Source organism: Thunnus maccoyii, chromosome 3 (genome assembly GCF_910596095.1).
Source record: "Thunnus maccoyii chromosome 3, fThuMac1.1, whole genome shotgun sequence".
In the NCBI taxonomy this organism is placed as follows: Eukaryota; Metazoa; Chordata; class Actinopteri; order Scombriformes; family Scombridae; genus Thunnus; species Thunnus maccoyii.
This window is the reverse complement of record NC_056535.1, coordinates 18,748,259-18,766,696: the sequence shown is the minus strand read 5'-3', so window position 1 is coordinate 18,766,696 and position 18,438 is coordinate 18,748,259. Positions and strand designations below refer to the sequence as shown.

General features: G+C 37.8%; 1 protein-coding gene across 2 annotated transcripts; it reads right to left on the bottom strand.

Moving 5' to 3' along the window:
- Positions 1-292: 292 nt before the first annotated feature.
- fkbp5 (FKBP prolyl isomerase 5) lies at positions 293-18,147 on the bottom strand. 2 transcript variants are annotated; one of them, XM_042404247.1, is made up of 11 exons: positions 17,255-18,147; positions 10,725-10,857; positions 10,431-10,575; positions 9,226-9,368; positions 7,082-7,196; positions 6,827-6,983; positions 5,093-5,183; positions 4,782-4,865; positions 4,504-4,689; positions 4,140-4,379; positions 293-3,090 (listed from the first exon to the last, which is right to left on the bottom strand). In XM_042404247.1, exons 2-11 carry the CDS (start codon positions 10,827-10,829, stop codon positions 2,989-2,991), a joined length of 1,368 nt encoding a protein of 455 aa, XP_042260181.1. In that variant the 5' UTR covers positions 10,830-10,857; positions 17,255-18,147; the 3' UTR covers positions 293-2,988. The 2 variants fall into 2 exon arrangements, with proteins under 2 accessions (XP_042260181.1, XP_042260172.1); XM_042404238.1 differs by lacking the exon at positions 17,255-18,147 and adding an exon at positions 15,027-15,297 and having other exon boundaries at positions 294-3,090.
- Positions 18,148-18,438: the final 291 nt, after the last annotated feature.

Here is an 18,438-nt window from a genome sequence, read left to right as displayed (position 1 = left end):
CTAAATACAGTGTTGACAGAATACACATCTCGCATTCACAATTGCTGTTGAAATAAATTAGATTCAGAGAATTGAATGTGATGTCTCATCCGACAGTTTCAGACTCTTTGATGAAGAGAAATGTGTAAAATAAAGCCACTGCAGCCACTATATTAAATCATAAACAATACTAGTATATCTCCTATTCTTTGATGAAACGTCTTCACAATTTTCCCATCAATATTGTAATTTAAAGCTGTTATTACACTTATTACCGAATAGTAAACTAAAACTTAAAAGAATGACATCTTTCTTTAAATGCAACTCTTGGATTTATTTAATGCTTTTAAAGTGCAAAAAAATAAAAAATATATATATAAAGAAGACATGAACAAAGGTACCTTACGTAGTTTTTGTCTGAAAATATTTCTTTTTGCATGAATGCCGGTTGAAAACATTGATCACAATTTGTTTTACAGGGCGGTGATCTTTTGAATACATGTAAACATTTTGAATGACATAACACTGCAGTTGTCGGCCATGAGCTGCAGTCTGACCAGCTGCATTTTAGCCTATTTGTTTAAGTCAAAATTGTCCAAATTATTCCCATAACTTACATTTTCAAGTTATCAAAAATGATGAGTGTAGCACTGGAATTTTTTTTTCTTCAGGATTTGTAGTTGACAGAGGGGGATAAATATTCAGTATATTCTTAAATACATTTTATAATTGCTAGAAAAAAGTACTTCATGCTCATTTCCACTGTACAAAATGTCTGAATGTTTAGAGCCAGCAGTACTTGAAAACATTTAGCAATAAGCTGTTTAAAAACCTTGCTAACATACAAAAATATATACTAACACACACACACACACACACACACACACACACACACACACACACACACACACACACACACTGTTGATTTTTTTTACACTAAATATTTAAGACAGCTAAGGTTTTCATTCTGAACCAACCAATGTTTATAAAACATCTCAAGATAATTGTCCAGATTTTATCCAGACATTTCATAAAAAGATAACAGTGTTGGTTTGACAGTCACCAAAGTGCATTATTGTCTACTATCCGCTAACATTCACACATTAAAAAAAAGATGCAGTGAAATAAAGAGATACCTGTTTTGAGACTTAAGCAAAAAGAACTACACAGATGTAAAATTATTTAGTTGATCACATTACCAAAGCTGAAAAAGTGATGACATTTGTGAAAGATTTTAAAGCTTAATTGCAGTTTCTGTGTCCCTCTCCCATTTGCACTTACAGAGTCAAAACTAATGTGTCTGCCCTGTCAGATGCAAAAGTGGGAATGGGGTGATTTTATGATCAAATGTCTCCTTGTGTGGGAGTTTTGAATCACAAATTTCAGGATTTTTGACAGTCAGTAGAAATAATGCTGCAGCTGTTAAAGTTTTTTTTTGTGTGTGTGTGTTGAAGATTGTGCCATGCTGCTTATGCAATTAGCCGATAGATTAACATACAATGAGTGCAACAGAAGAATAAACATTGATTCATCAACCACTAAAATCCAACAAAGCTCAGGAGCGGAAACATTTAATTTAATATATCTTAACGTGTATTTTTTATTGTTTTATTTTTTGCAGCTGCCACCAGTTTAAAATGTAATCAGTCCATAAAACTGATGTTATCATCTGTCTTCACTCCCATAAGCGTCCTTCAGTGGGCACCTATCATCAGTTGTAATCCTTGATCGACTACAATACCAGATTGGCTTCTCATAAAACAAACTGTTTGTACTGTCTGATGTGCTTAATGGATAAAACACACATTTTCAACAAATTAATAATGACCTATCATGCCTGTGTTCATGAATAAATCACTTTAGTGCATGACTGTGGTCGAATCCATTTTACAATGCCTTATGTTTACCCAAAACAAGGGGATAAATATATTTCTGAAAATAACCACCTTATAGCTTCTCTAAGCTTAAACAGATGTACTAATTTGGCTTTACAGGTATTACATCATTGTCTCATATTAATTCAGCTGTTTGTGTATTTATAGCAATAACCATATGAATTGTGAATTTAATATTTGGGACAGCAGGTTGCAATATGCCAGCGTTACAGATTTATTTTTTGGTAATATTTAGTATCTGTAGTTTGTGCTTTTTTCAGATTTTGCTTACTACTTCTGGCTCCTGCTGATTGAGAACACGAGGTCTGTATCAGTGAATTATGAAAATACTGAAGGTTCATGTCTGGAGGAGGATTTTTAGTATTAAGTATTTAACGTATTTTCAGTATTTCCCAAATTAAATGAATTCAGGCTGTGTAACTTCCTATCCTGTGATAATTTATCTTGAACCAAGCCCTTAGTTATAGGCAATTGGTTCTTATTACTTTTTCACAACAAAAGAATAATCGATTGTGTTTTTGTTGGAAAATACCATCGACCTCACATGACTTGTTGCGCCTTTTATCCAAAGTACATATTGCACATTTTTAAAAAATAGCAAAGTTTCAAGTCTGAATCCCAAGCACCTCGTGATACATGCATGCAGCTGCCTCAAAAAGGCTTAATACCAAATACAAGTCAGAGCAGTTTTGGAATTGGATACAAACTGTGGAGGCACATCTCAACTCTACACAGTAGCCTAATGACAAAGGAAATTGAATTCCTCTGTATGTGTTGAAGAAATGAAAAATAATCCCCCCTCCCCTCAAAAAAAAAAAAGTGGATGGGGGTGGTAGACGTGTTCACCAATCTTAACTCGCTGATTCTGCAGTGCTAATTCCACTGGGAGGTGCATTCTGGCAGTTGCACAGTCCATGTGACAGGGGAAATGCTGTTTGGCTTGCAAACATCCCTGTTTACACTCTGCTTTATATGCAGGAATGGTAATGTTGGATTTTGGGATGAAGAGGTTTGGATCAGAGGCTTTTACATGACTTCATTCCTGCCTCTGCTCTCTGGGTTTGGAAATCAAAGGGAGGCCTGTCTTTCTTTTTCTCCTTTTCAAATGTCACTGTTAGGACAGACAGTCCTGACTCTTCCGTCGGCGTTTAATGCCCACTTCGCCATTCATGGTGCTCCTCACGCTTTCGTCCCGCCTCCTCTTCGTCTTCCCAACCTGGTTAAGAAACAATATAGTGTTTCAGGTGAAGCACAAGTGACTACAGCAGTTGGTGTCATTAGACTGAAACTCCTAAAATCATAGATTCTGCATGTCCCATGAAGTTGTGCATTTAATGCAATCAGTAAATTCAATCGAAACAACTAAATTTAGATTTGTCATTCAACAAATCAACACTCTGTGTTGCTGCCTCTTTACTCTTGAGATATTTTCTCCTATTTAACTGGGAAGAGCATCAGCATCAATGAGAGAGAAAAATCAACAAATCCATAAATGAACACTAGAGGTCAGTATACTACTAAAGAAAGCACACTGATACACAGAGCAGGACAATATACTGTGAACATATAACTGAAACCTTAAAATAACTTTAATCTGCCATATAAATGCAATTTGAATGAAGGGGGTCCTGCCATAAAATCAAATTATTTTACAGGATATTTGGCAGGTTGCATGAACAGTTCTCACCATTATTCCCAAAATGGCTGATCATTTAGGTCAGTGTTTGCTCTGGATAAAAAGACGGCAGCAGCTCTAATAAAAACGTTCCATCCAGATAAATAACTGTAGCCAGTTTTGTCTCCTGTGTATTTTCCAGAAGTCTTATGAAATACTCTGTTATGTGCTACACTAAAATGCCTCCATTCCCTGACTGCTTAGACATCTCTTAACCATTTCTTGTTTAAATTCTTCTTCACTGAGGATAAGTGAATGTAATTGACCTTGATCTTCATATCAGTGAAAAGTGATGACGATTTGTCAAGGAAATTCATAACAATACAGGTCTTAAATTGAATGAAAATAAGATAATTCCTAAAACAATTTAATAAAAAACTGCCGTGTGTGTGTGTAAGAGAGAGAGAGATGATAGCCAAGTGTTAGTACAAATCATATAATTTTTAGAGTTTGAATTATTTCTTCTAACTTGATATAACTGTTAATATTTAATACACTTAAAGGAGAGAAAAGTGGAGAGAAATACAAAACACAAGCAGGTCAGGCTGACATTTTCTCTACATTTAGTCAAGAACAGGGAGTTTACAGACCTCAGCATCACGTTCTGCAAATTTCTGGAACATGTTGGTGTAGGTCTTCTTGTCCTGCTCATGATATTCCTTCATCTTGCTCTGGCAGATGGAAATCTGAGCACGAGCTGCTCGATTTGAGGAGTTGACTTGCAGCACTTGCTGAAAGTCTGCCAAGGCCAGGCTGAACTCGTTACGGAGGAGACGGGCCTCCCCGCGACGATACAGAGCCTTTTCATTGCACTCATCAAGCTCAATCACCTTAAACACACACACAGAGTAATTAGTTAAGAATATATCTAGAACGTCCCTGCAGCAGCACAGCGACAATGTTGTGAAATTAAATGCTGTTTACAGGAAATATGGTTAGGGTATTGCTGCTCACCTTGTTGCAGTTCTCTACTGCTTGTGAAAACTCCTTTATCCGCAGGAAACACAACGCTAAATTGAGGTGGGCCTTCATAGCAAATTCTTGTATCCTCTTCAACTGCTCCATCCCAGTTCCACACTCCATCTCTAGCCAGCAAACGATGCGCTGATACTGGATGACTGCCTGTTGGTACCGCCCTGCCTAGTACAAGAAGATAACACCAATTTATGGACACGTTAACAGGAAATATTTATGAGTTGTGATTTAAAAAAAGACCAGCATGGACACTGTACCTTGAAATACTGATTCCCTTTATGCTTAACTTCAGCAGCCAAAGCCAGCTTTTCATGCACGTCCATTTCCCAGGATTCTTTAGCCTTGTGGAAACAGAAAATGTCAGAAAATGTGAGTAAGCATTGTTTTTAAGTTTATTCAGCTGAAATTATTCACAAGCTAAAAGCTCTCTCAAAATGGGCTTCAGTGAAGTTTCTGTAATGGAAAATCAACCCAACGTAACACAAATATATTAATCCAAGTCTAATCTAATGTGATGTAGAATTTGGTTTATTCATTTAGCAAAAACAAAGTAGAAAATAGAGCTCACCCTTTGAAAGTCTTTGAGGGTAATCTCATATACAACGTCTTTGTCTGGTCCAATTTTGAACTCTGCTTTACCTTCGCTTCCAAAGGCGTACCTGTTAAAAAAAAAAAAAAAAAACAAGACATGCTGTTTAGAAGGAAAGAAAGAAACAAAGAATAATTGCTAAATCTTTCTTGTGGAATATTCCATTCTACATGTTTAAACTGCCAAATTATGCAGAGAGGTGCTGTCAGCTGTAAACAGCCAACACATGGCATTTGACATTTAATCTACATGGTAGGGAATTTAAAACCTGGCTGATGCATGTTGCAGCTGTGATACATTTTCATACATTTTATAGTTATATCCCAATTATGCCAAAAGAACACTCTTTCTTTCTGGAAAGAGCTACATCACACAATTGAACAGTTGGTTTTAATAGACCTCCGGATTTTACTATAAAACAGGGCCAGTATGTACTAATTAATATGTGTATTTTGCAAGCAAAGACGCTGATAGTCTTCACTGGGAAAGAAAAATAAACCATCTGTAGGTAAGCTGATGAAGGAGATGTTGTCATGAATGGGATTAGCAAAAATTACATACATACATACATACATATATACATACATACATACTGCAAAATAAACAATACAGTACAGTTTCTTAAATGGGGAGATATAAGAGTTACATCAACAGAAATGGATCATTCTGATTCCCAAGAAGAACAATAAATGTATAGAGACATATTGTGTGTATGTCTTGAGATAAATGTAGATTTTTGTGATTGAAGCAGGAGAAGCATTATGTATATAGTTTGTTTCTATGTCTTTATTTTCTTCTATTATCTATCTATCTTCTACTTTATTTCTTATTCCATTTTTTGCGTCTGTGTTAGTTGACTGTTTGCTGGTATGAACTCTCGGTATGAACTGTTGGTGTGCTATGAATTCTTGGTACTAATCACCAGTTCTTTGTATTGCTGTTGCCCAGAGGGTTAGTGTAGGCGGGGCTAAATGAAAGATATGATGTGGTTTGGGCTGTTCTGTGTGCTCTATTTATTATTTGTTCCCTCTTTTTGCACTCTATTTTACTTATGGTACAAATATTTTTTTATGATGGAAGAAAAATCTCAACAAGCAAAGTTACAGGGATTTAGTTACCACAGAACAACAAATGAATCACTTGTTTTTGTAATGATATGAGAGGAAAATATTTACATGAATTACAATACTAATTTGACTTTGCTTCATGTTTTGGATGACTGACTTCTCAGCCAGGTGTTGAAGAACCAAGTCATGCACATCACTCTTCAAGCTATGAGACTGGTTTTATAGGTTTTTATATATTTAGATATGACCCTGACAGTCAACACTTTGGAAGTATAGTGCACGTACGTTTACACCAATACAGTATATCTTTAAAACAGAAGATTTATACAGGATAGGGATATTTAGGGTTTTGTTTTGGCATAATATCAATGTTCAAAAACCCATATTAGACAAATATTACTATAATCGAAAACTGAAACTAAATATATTCCTAATCTGACAAAATTCATACATTGAGCATTGTGAAAATAAAAGATTTTCTACAAGCATAACTTGTTGATTTAAAAGGAAAGTCAGGAAAGGACCACAGGTCAGGTCACAGCATGACAGTTTAGTACAAACAATTACCAAACAAAATCTGACTGAGTGCAATTGCAAAACATAAAATGATGACATGGATCATATTTTAAGATTTTTGGTAACTTACTTTGGTTTTAAGTAAAGTATACAGCACTCTCCTCTCTGCATCTTGTCCATAGCTCGGTCCACTCCCAGGGGAATGCCTTTGTCCTCAGCCTCACTGACAATAAAGCTGACGTCCCTGCAGTCAAACAGTCGACCAGCACAAGTCCCCTCCAGGTGCACTGTGGGACAAACAAATCATGACACAAATTAACCTTCGATGTAACCATTTAGCGGCACAATATTAGTCGCCATCAATGAAGAAAAAGAAGTGGCTTGCCATCAACAGTCGCTCCATCGTTGGGATTAGTGTAACCATCCCCTTTGACCTTTATTCTTCTTATGATGCCGCCGTCGTCTGTGAGCATCTCTCCTTCAAACTTGAGTAGCTCAATCTGTTTTGTAGATAACGTTTATTTATTTGTTGTATTTCACAAATATTGGTTATTGGAATATAAAAATTACATCTCTGCAGAACATGTTGTAGGGAAAGAAGGGTTTGGTGTGGGAGGAGAAAAGCAAACACATAACAAAAAACAAGTAGGAGTCGTCACGTAAATCATGAAAAAAATAATCAAAATCAATAAACTGAGTGGAATGTTTAAACTCATGACTCTTTGTTCTTGATGGCTATAATATTCCATCTTGTCTTGTGCATCATTTTATACACATTTCCCCAAAATTCAACCTGACATATGTGGTATCTTTGGAAAATTTTGGATCTCAGCTAAAATTTAAAATAAGGTTCTGTGGGTTTGAACAAAGTTTGGCTGCATAGCATGAGCTTGTAGTGACTGATCCATGGGTGGGTAAGTGGGGTTTATGAGGCTAAATAACATGTAACAAAAAATGTCAGTATGTTGGTGAAGCTAAAAATATTTGAATAACTTGAATATGTCTGCTTGCTCAGCACATGAGCGATCACATATGAAATCAACATTGAACACCTAACTATAAAACTTTCTGTAACATCTGATACACTTGAATTTTGCTGCAAGTGATACAGTGGGAGCATTGAAAAAATGAACACTTCTGGGAGGTAGAATATTAAATTTTATGACTGAGATGTGTCCTTCGGGGGTAACCAAGCAGCAACCTCCAAGGCTAAAAAATGAAGCCAATGCAGAAGTGCCAAAAACTGCAGTTCCTTGAATGGCCACTTGAGGCTGGTTCCAAAAGTGAGTCAATGCCCATAGACCCCCATGTTAAAATGCCCAACTTTACAGCAGAAATAAACATGTTTACAGCCTGGCACAAAAACGGTTTTGGTCTCTATAGCTAATTTCCCCATTCATGACAACTGTACAGGGTTTTTTTTATAACTCACCCATTTAAATTTTATTAAGCCGTAAAGTTATGCATAATTAAGGACGTGGCTGCTTTGAGTGACAGGTTGCTAGCCACTAGGTGGCTTGTTTCAACAACCAGCCTTCATTCGGCTCGCCTCAGCTCCACCTCTTTGCCCATTTTGGATTAGCCAGGAGTTAGGTGCATGGATGTATAGAGAGAACTGGATACAGGAACAACACCAGGCTTTGAAGCTAATTTGACACAGCGACCAAATCATGTAATTACAATGTCACGTGACACTATTGGGCCCAAAAAGACTTTTTTCCATAGACTTACATTGTGAAAGAGACATCTGTAAATTAGTGGATACATTTTTTTGAGCGTCACAACCCCTGCGAAATGACTTGTCTCACTGTCATAATTTGATCAGTTCAGTCCAATCACATTTTGAAAGTCTAGAAGAGCCGCACAATTGAATTGTTTTATCCCCACGCAAGTTAGCTGGAGGGCTAAGCCGGAAGTAGCCGGCTCAGCTGTCAAAAGTCACTAGTGTGCTTGCTCTGTCATCCCAACAGATGCAGAAGCAATGCAGAAGAAGTTGAACTTTTTTGGCTTCATGCACCACCAAGCAACTTTCATAGGAATGAACGGGGCCCCGCCTCCGACACTATATCCAGTTCTCTCTATACATCCATGGTTAGGTGGAGTCAGGCACTGCCAAGATGGCGACGGCCGGAGCCGCACACTTTGAGCTTTAAAACTGCTCTTCAGAAACCAATGGGTGACATCACAGTGGCTTTGTTCATATTTTTTATAGTCTATGGGGGTAACTTGTAAAGCAGAGCAGTTGAATAAATCTCAATTGAGTTTTCTCAGGACTGAATTATAATTATCGATGATTATAGAGGATAGAAACCCTCTAAAATGTATCCCTACTGAGCTCCAAACAGACTTGTAAGAGTAGCAACTGGACTACTCTGACTGAGGAGGATTAAAATAGACAAACCAGTTAATTTTATGACCGGAGACCTCCATCTGCAGAGACTGACACATGCTCCTAAATTATCAGAGTCCCTCAGTGTGATGCAGAAATAATGCACAGCACAAATAGCAGCAGTGACGTTCAGTTCCTACCTCAAACAGTACTGAAGAGTTGGGAGGAATTTTGTCGGGATTTCCAGCAGATCCATAAGCATACTCTGGCTTACACAGTAGTGTGCACACCTCACCCTTCTGCATAGACAACACACCAATATCCCAAGCCTTGAGGACTTGTCCTGTGTGTAGCAAAGCAAATTAAAAAAAAAAAAAAACAATGAGAAGAAACATTGCTTGTTCATAAAACAGGCTCTGAGACTGTGTAATAATTGAAAATTTCAGGTATAATGATAAGAATTTAATGGAATAGTTCAACATTTTGGGAAATACGCTTCTTCGTAGAGTTAGATGAGAAGAAGAATACCACTCTCATGCCTGTTGGCTAAATACAAAGCTGCCACCAGCAGCTGGTTAGCTTGGCTTAGCATAAAGACTGGGAATGGGGGAAATACCGAGCCAAAGATTAAAAATTCCACCCACCAGCACCTCAAAAGCAACAAAATTAACACGTTATATCTCGTTTGTTTGTTTTTTCGTAAAGTAAAAACATCAAGTCACAGTCTTATGGAAGGCTATATGCAAGAATATTTTTTGGCAGGGTGAAGAATCTTGTCACCATGAGATTGCAAGGCAAACAGTGAAAATTCCAGCAAAGAAATAGTCCCCCACATAACCCGCTGTGAAACCACAACATGTCATTTTTTGTACAGTTTAAACTAACAAGATAGCTATAACATGTTAATTACTGAGCTTTGGAGGTGCTGGTAGACAGCACTTTTAACTTTGAACAGAACCAGACTAGCTGTCTTTCCCTATGTTTCCAGTCTTTATGCAAAGCTAAGCTAACCAACTGTTGGCCGTAGGTTTACATTCAACAGACGAACCCATTCAATATTTATTTCCACACTCCTTGCACTTTTCACACCTTTGCACTATTTATATTATGTTTACAGTTATCGAAACGGTTTCATCTGTATACAGACATTGTATGAAACTCCACTTGCTTGTATCTTTCTAAGGATTTTTGTGTCTAAGCACATTAAGAGCCACTAGAAACCAGAGTCAGATTCTTTGTTTGCATAAATATACTTGGCAAATAAAGCTAATTCCCATTTTGATCTTCTCATTTAACTCTAACTATCTAAATGTCAAATCATTCCTTATAGTAAGAGACAACACTAAGGCACTACTAGATGTGATTGTAATACATGCAGTAATATATTGCATGAAAAGTCTCCTACCCTTGCCGACATTGAAGCAAAAAGATTCCTTGCGATCTCGGCTGCTGTCAAACTTCTTCCCAGTGAGCAGCTTTCCAGTGTAGTGGACTGTCACTTTGTCCCCAATCATCGGTCGATCTCCATCTATCCCCTGACGCTTTACAACCTGGAAACAGGAAGACAAGCGTCCAGTTTAACTGAGAAAACTTACAACATTTGACAGAGAGGAGCTGGAAGATCCAGAGAAGATAAAAATCATGAACATGCCATACATTGGGAAGATGAGTCCTAATTTGAAGCAATGACAATAAATACCTTGATCACTCCTTGGTCTTTATTAGGTGTTACATCAATGCCCTTTGCAGCAAACACAGCTGTGGCTGATTGGCCGTCCATTGGCAGATCCTGATCACTGGTCATTTTTGCGTGTGGGCATCACACGGTAACACTGTAAACATTTGTTTAAAAGCACACAAGCCTACGTGTTAGCAATTTGAGTTCCATAAACAACATGTCCTCATGTCTCATGTTTTCACTTTGGAACAAAGTTGCAACAAAGACAATTCAACATGAAATAAATCTAATTTGTGGAGCTGGAGTGGAAAATCACAATCTCAGACAAAAATATCTGTACCAGATCACCATAATCCACGCAGTAACTATGACTTTTTCCTCCACATTATATAACTTGCAGCTATTTAAGGACACTTTGCACTGAAGATACAGTTTTGCTGAAAAAGCCATCCTAGCATTGCTCCCAGTTGTGTGAGGAACATTACCTTGAACTGTAGTTGATATCACTCAACTGTATCGGACCGTCTCTGATCCACCACACATGAAGTAATTACATAACTATAAATCTACATTAAAGGCAGCGGCTAGGTTTATTTTGTAACACACACTGAGTACAGTACGTTCACGACTGTTAGTTTATAACCCTTTGTGATCTTTGACAGCAGGATCTATAAATGGCATCCAGACATTTTATTGACACCAAAATTAAATCCACAGTACAGCAGAGCCTCATTGAGATATCTTCACTGTTCATTTTGCAATGAGTCTTTCATTTGTCTTGTTTCTAAAACCCTTATGTGCACAGGAAAGTTTGGCTTTCACCACACTCAAATATAGCTGCACCATCACAGAGTTGTGTCATTTCTCTTGCAGTATTTGAGACAGGTGGAACTTTTGAATTGGATCTCTTCGACTTAGAGGTGACACAATATCTTAACAGTATTTGTGGCTTGTCTGTTTTTGTGATATACTGTATAGTAGTTTACTGTACTGTACTTTTCTAAGATTCTCTTCTTTTGGTAGCACCAATTCTCATGCCAAATAAAGTACAGTATTATCATCCTTCTCTTTTCTCTTTCTTTAAAACAATGCATTAATTATAGATAGATAGATAGATAGATAGATAGATAGATAGATAGATAGATAGATAGATAGATAGATAGATAGATAGATAAATAGATAGATAGATAGATAGATAGATAGATAGATAGATAGATAGATAGATAGATAGATAGATGAATCTGTCTCACACCTCCATGTGTCAAAAAAGTCTTTCGTCAACAGCACTGCCAGAGCAATAAAGCTGTAATGACATGTTGGTGTTACAGCTGCTAAATGTTTCCTCTCTCATCACAGGAGCAATCGCTGTCGACATGCATTGTTACTGCGTCAGTACACATGCCTGCAGGCATTTTCAGTCTGCCCAGGCAGAATAATCTTGACATTGTTTGAAGACAATGAAAAAGCTACTTGGATATGTTAAACATGTTGGCAAACAGTTTTTGGTGATCATTATCATGTGCAACAGCTGAGACGTTAACACTTGCTCACGTAGCATCAGCTGCCCTGGCAGCATGTGGAGTTGATACTAAGGTTAGCACTTTGGCTGGAGTTGTGAAGTAACAAATGGAAATGTAACACCTATGATGAGATAATAGGTGGTAGGCTGACCAACAAGTGTTAACAAAGGAAACAAGATACTTATACAAAATGTACATGTTACAAACGAAAAAACGACCCAACTTCTTGCTTAAATTGTCGGTTTCCACCAGGAGAAAAAGGTTTATGTAAAGGCCTTGGTTTCTACTTGTTTGTGTTGTCTGTGTTTATAAGAACCACAGATAAGAGATTATCTTTCTGATGTTGCAGGGAAGACTCTCTTGCAAATTTTATCATTACAACTCTTACGCATCATTCGAGCTCCCCTGCACTGGAAATTATGTAACATTTGGACATAGTGAGATCATTTAAAACAGGTACAGCGAGAAAGACTTTGTCCGTTCTGCTGAAGCAAACAACATTTAAAAACATTTTTAAACAATATTTAATTGGACAACCTGTTCATATTTACTGCAAAGTCTAAAGGGAGTCTTTGTGAGGGAGACGATGATGAAACGGCAGTCTTGTGGCCACTTAACATTTCCACAGAGATGGTTTAAGGTTATGAACTTTACTCAAAGGCAGTGCGTTGTGAGAGAGAGAGAAACGTCAGATCTGATCCTAGATTTTTCCCTGTTCTCTCTGACTTTCAGGACATCCCAGATGCTGTTAACGATCATGTGCAAATATTAGGACATTCAGCCATCGTCACTAAGTTCTTAAAGAGCCTGCAAGTACAAACGTTAAGCAACAGAGCCTGGCCTCAACTTGGCGATTAGCTCATTGAATTGAATATTGATGAGGAAATTCAAACTCATTTTCTTAGTGGGAGCAAGATCTTAAGGAGCAGTAAGAGCTCAAGCCATGGCACCACCCGTGTGCCTAAACCCCCAGGGTAAAACTATAAAGATCTGTCCTACTGATATCTGCACAATTTATTCCAGTTCTTCAAATTTGTGTCACTCAAGAGGATCAAGTGTTCATTCACTGAACTCCTCAACACAAGCAGAGGACAAAATGTCTCTTCAGAAGCAACACCTTGTCCTGTGTCTTTTAAATTTCATGGATTTCATTTTAGATGTTAACTCGTGTGTGTGTGTGTGTGTGTGTGTGTGTGTATGTGACTGTGTGTGTGTGTGTGTGTGTGTGTTTTGGTGTGTGTGTGAGAGTGTGTGTGTGTGTGTGTGTCTGAACACAATGTTCCTTCTATTCACAGTTCCCCGCTGGCAAAGCCTGATGGTGCTCACCAATCTGAGACCCCCTCACGTACAACCCAGCTTCATTTTCCTGATGAAAATAGGCAGATTTTAATTGTTCAAATTGACCTCACCTTTACATTTGCTTTAAAACAATACTCCAATTTAAATAAAACAAGTGGAGCATTACTGTGATGATTTACCACCATCAATAAATCCCCCATAATCAAAAGATTCTTTCCATCAGTTTCATCATTTTACTTTTTTCCTTTTCATGTATGAAAAAAATATGTCTGAACCCAGAATAGCACTGAAAGTACTTAACGACACTGATAAGATGGCATGAAGACTATATGTACCTAAACTCTGATACCCTGCGGAGGAATGCAGGAACACACAACACAATGAGGCACAGACCACAGCTACAGACGCACACATTATATCTTGTACATTCTGTCTCACATCCGTACTCTGCTGACATCCTGAAGCAATGCATTGTCTGACATGGGAGAAGCTTTTTTAACCTGACATTTGCATCACAGGGTATTAAAGAGGATGCAGGCAAAGCATGTAAAGTTGCTTTTACAGCCATCACTTTCTGGAAATCCTGCTTCGATGGCAAACACATGTACTACTTTTTATGAGGAATGACCCTCTGCTTGAATTTGACAGTGTGTTTTCAGGAGGGATTAAAGCAAAGATAAAGAGCTGGCCACACTTTAGTTACCTAAGCTTTTCATGTTAGTGTATTTATACATGAAGCAATTATCTTCATTAAATAACTCCCTAGGGCCGTCTGATTCATCTCTCGGACTTTGCCCCCCAACCCATATCCATTGTCAGTGCGTATATAGGTGAAGTGTGCCTTTATCTCACCACCTCATCTGAATCTAAATGCATGTAGGATGTCACCCATGTACTTTCATTTCTCAGAAGGCTGCCATTATGTCCTGTGAATGTACCAGTGGGTCCAAAATGAGTACGAATCAGCACAGAGTGAACTAGTAGAATCAGGGTTACACAACCTGTAATTTCTGAAGATACACCTAAGCCTAAAGGGATTCTGGATGTAAACTGTTGTCCTCATCCACCTCCGAGGGGAACCACAGCCAAGTGCCACATTTACACACACTCTCACCCACACACACACACACACACACACACACACACATAGACACAGGGAGTCTTATCAGCCCTTATTTTCCAGAGCACAGTAGGATACAGCTGTAACCTCAAATGCCCCCACACGTGTGGTAAATTCAACAGTGCATCCATCCTGCAACACCATTATAACCAAACACGGCACCTCGATTTTTTTAAATCATGAACTGTTTTACACTTGTTTATGTTTAGATTTTTTTAAACCGTTATTTCTTATGCATAACAAGTGTCCTGACTCAGCCAGGCGTGAGCAGAAAGCACTACAGAAGCCGGTAAACCTTATACGTCTTAATTAACTTCTTAATTAAGTCTTTTAGCAGCAGAGCAGTAGACTGTATATAGAGAGAGAATAAACTGAAGCACTCACCTTTCCTTATGGTCCTGTTTTTTTGTAATTTTCTCTCCACGGTGACCCGCTGAAATTTCAGTTGGTAGATGTTTTTTAAAAGCCGCGTCTATTCCTCCTAATTCAAGCCCGCCCCTCTCATCTCACATCCAGGGTACTAAATGTTCTGCACATGTGGTTCTTATGTAGCGCAGCTTTTCTTTTTTTTTTTCCCTTGTCTTTTTCCCTTTATCCTCTGCTCTCTAATGACGAAAAACGTGCCGGTGTAGTAGCCACATGGAGCACAGACTTCAAAATGACACAGGCTGAGGGAGAGAAGCACAGCGAGCGAACGAGCGAGAGAGAGAGAGAGAGAGAAAGAGAGAGAGAGAGGCAGAGAGAGAGAGAGTAGAATAGAGTAGAGTTGTGGGAGGGCGTTTAGTGTAAAATTAAGGGCAGGTCTTGGAAAGCAGCCACAAAGTAACACAATGTTCCGGCTGTACTGTAGCTGTACCGCAGCCGCTGCTGATGAGAACACTGTGTTCCAATAGACACCCTGACCTGTAACCCGTTCCGTGCCGAGCCAGGCCGGGAACAGCCTGTACCGCAGCAGGCTGTCCTCTCCGCTCAGCTGACAACACATATCATCAACAGTACTGTGTAATAGCCCAGCCTTTAGCTGCCGCCTGCTGCCACACACACACGGGGTGTGTAAGCACCGAAATTAAAGCACACCTCACTGCCCGATAAGAAGCGCGGAGTGACGGATTACACGGTGAAAACCCCGCCTTCTTTATTTTTGTTTACCGGAGATTCTTTTTTCTCTCTGTTTTTGATGGTAAAAGTACAAGTGCTGTCACGTTTTTTTATAGGCTAACTCATTCGCAGGTAGGGATTTCGACAAACATGCTCACATTATTGTTGTTTTTTTATACAGTATTTCCTTGTTGTGAGTTTTTACTGGGTGGAGATTTCTCATCTTTTCCTAAACAACTTGTGTTTACATTACTGCTGTGTTTACAGTGGTTTGTGTGTGTGTGTGTGTGTGTGTGTGTGTGTGTGTGTGTGTCTGTGTGTGTAAAAAATAACAACACTAATTAAAAAAAACACCACAAGTAGCCTACAAGTCATATTTTTTTAAGGAAAAGTTAGGAAACATAACTATGACATTAAACTTGATTAAACAGTACAGCAAATACATATAAGGATTATAAAAGTAAAACTCATCAAGAATGGTCCTTTTAATAAGTAATAAACCTGGTTAAGTTGTTGTTATTTGTAATTATTTCTTGTAACATTGTGAAGTACAGTGTGTCATATTTTAATAGCTTTTGTTTTGCAAGTAATCTGAAATGTAGTAAAGTGTAAATTATGAATACTCAAGTAAAATGACCTGTATTTGAACTTTCCCTACCTAATCTATCACAGTAAGCGTTTCCATCTCAGCAGCATTAAATATATTAAAGATAAATGTGTTGATAATAAATGATAGTCCCTGTCAAAGTGTTAAATGATAAATCAAAGTAATAAACTGTCCAGCTGAAGTGTTGGGAAGTATACCATTGTGAGCTCTTGTTCTTCAAGTAAAATCTTCATCTGTAAAGAAAATAGTGCAGCTAATTGGCTGTAAAACATAAATTCATATTAAAGTTCTAAGAGTAAAAAGTGTAAATACTCAAGTAAAGGAGCAGTATGTCAAAACTGTACTGAAATAAAGTACTTGAATAAACATGTTTAGTTACTTCTTAGGTAGCCTGTTGTAATTTATGTTTCCCATCTTATTAAAAGAATACTCCCAGTCAAAGTGTAATATGATATCTTAGAGTAATAAACATGTCCAGGTGTTGTCATGTGTAATTACTTTGTGTAATGTTCTGAAGTATCATTCATCATCTTTTACGAGCTCTTGTTTTGAGAGTCTAATCTGCAAAGGAAAGAGTGCAGCTATAAACTACTAAAGCATACCGTCATTTTCTCAGAAATATGATGGAAATACTCAGGAACCTTTACCGCAGAACGTTACTTAAACAGCACTCAGTGAACATGTTTACTTCCTAACTGACAAGTTTCCCATGTGACCAGTCGTATATGTTATAATTAGCCTGTATTCACAACTTCCTAAAAAGACAACTCTTTCTTTATTATATTAAAATAAATAAGTGACGCTTAAGGGACGCTTCATTACTCAGTGAAATCTAAATATGATATCCCAGTTGTGTTTACAAGATCATTTCTAACAATATCTCCACGTGATTCTCTGATTTACTCACCTTGAAGCAGAGGGTTGTCAATACATGCCAGTGTCTGTAGTAACCACATGGAGTAAAGAATTAAAAAAGACAAAGGATAGAAAGAGGTAGACATGAGAGAGAGGAACAGAGCAGCGTAGTTTTAAGTTGTAGGAGTCATAATTATTGTCTCATCCCATTGGAAAAAAGCCTGCCTGTGATTTCACAAGTGGCAAATATATATCTACTTTTATGGCTCTGACCGCAAGGCATGAAAAACTGGCACACTAAGTCACTCTCAGACCAGAGTACAACGCTCTTCATTGTGATCAGTACATGCGACCATTGCTTATTCAGAAATGTTTTTATGTGGCACAATCGAACCTATCGCCCTCATTGCATTCTGCTATAGATAAGTGACATGTTCAGATATGAGTTTGACCATTATAGCATTGGTGGATCTGATAAATGAGCTCTGAACTTCTGAGCCAAACTTCTCTTTGTATTTAAATACAGACTTTGAACAGAAGACATTTAACTTCCCCCCTGTGAACCAAAACCCCCAGAAACACCAGCTAGATAATGATGAAATCTTGCTTTGAATAAGTTCCGCTTTATGAACATAAGATATAAACTAAAAAATGTCCATCATCCCCTCAGCCATTGTTGTCCTAAATAAATCGCACTATAGGCACATACAGATATATTCACGCCTAAACTTGCCTTGATGTTAGCATTCAACAGTTTACTGTGATATTTTTGCTGTTTTACTGTGTCTACTTTGTTTTTGTGACATTTGTCCACCTTTGTCTTCGATTGAGCCTTGTCAAAGAGGAATTTCTGTCACTATGTGGCAGACAATAAAGTTTCTTGAAGCTTAAATCTTGAAAAATGTGTAATCTGCTCATTTATCTGCTGCATTGTGTGTGTATGTGTGTGGGGCGGGTGGGGTGGGGAGGGGGCAAGAGCAGCAAAATTCCCATGATGGTCATAAAAGATTTTTATGACTTTGCTGTAGTGGTCTGAGGACACTATTATACTATTACGTCCAATAAATTGCAATTACAGTTCCAATTGCAATAAAGCATGTTTTATGGCGGCTGCTTGTATTTATGTTCATCCTTTTTTTTTGCATTAAAATGCTTACAAACTTTACAACGCTGCAGTCGTTCTTTGTTTGAATATATCTTTGACCCAAAAAGTTCACCTCATGTGGGAAAGTTAAA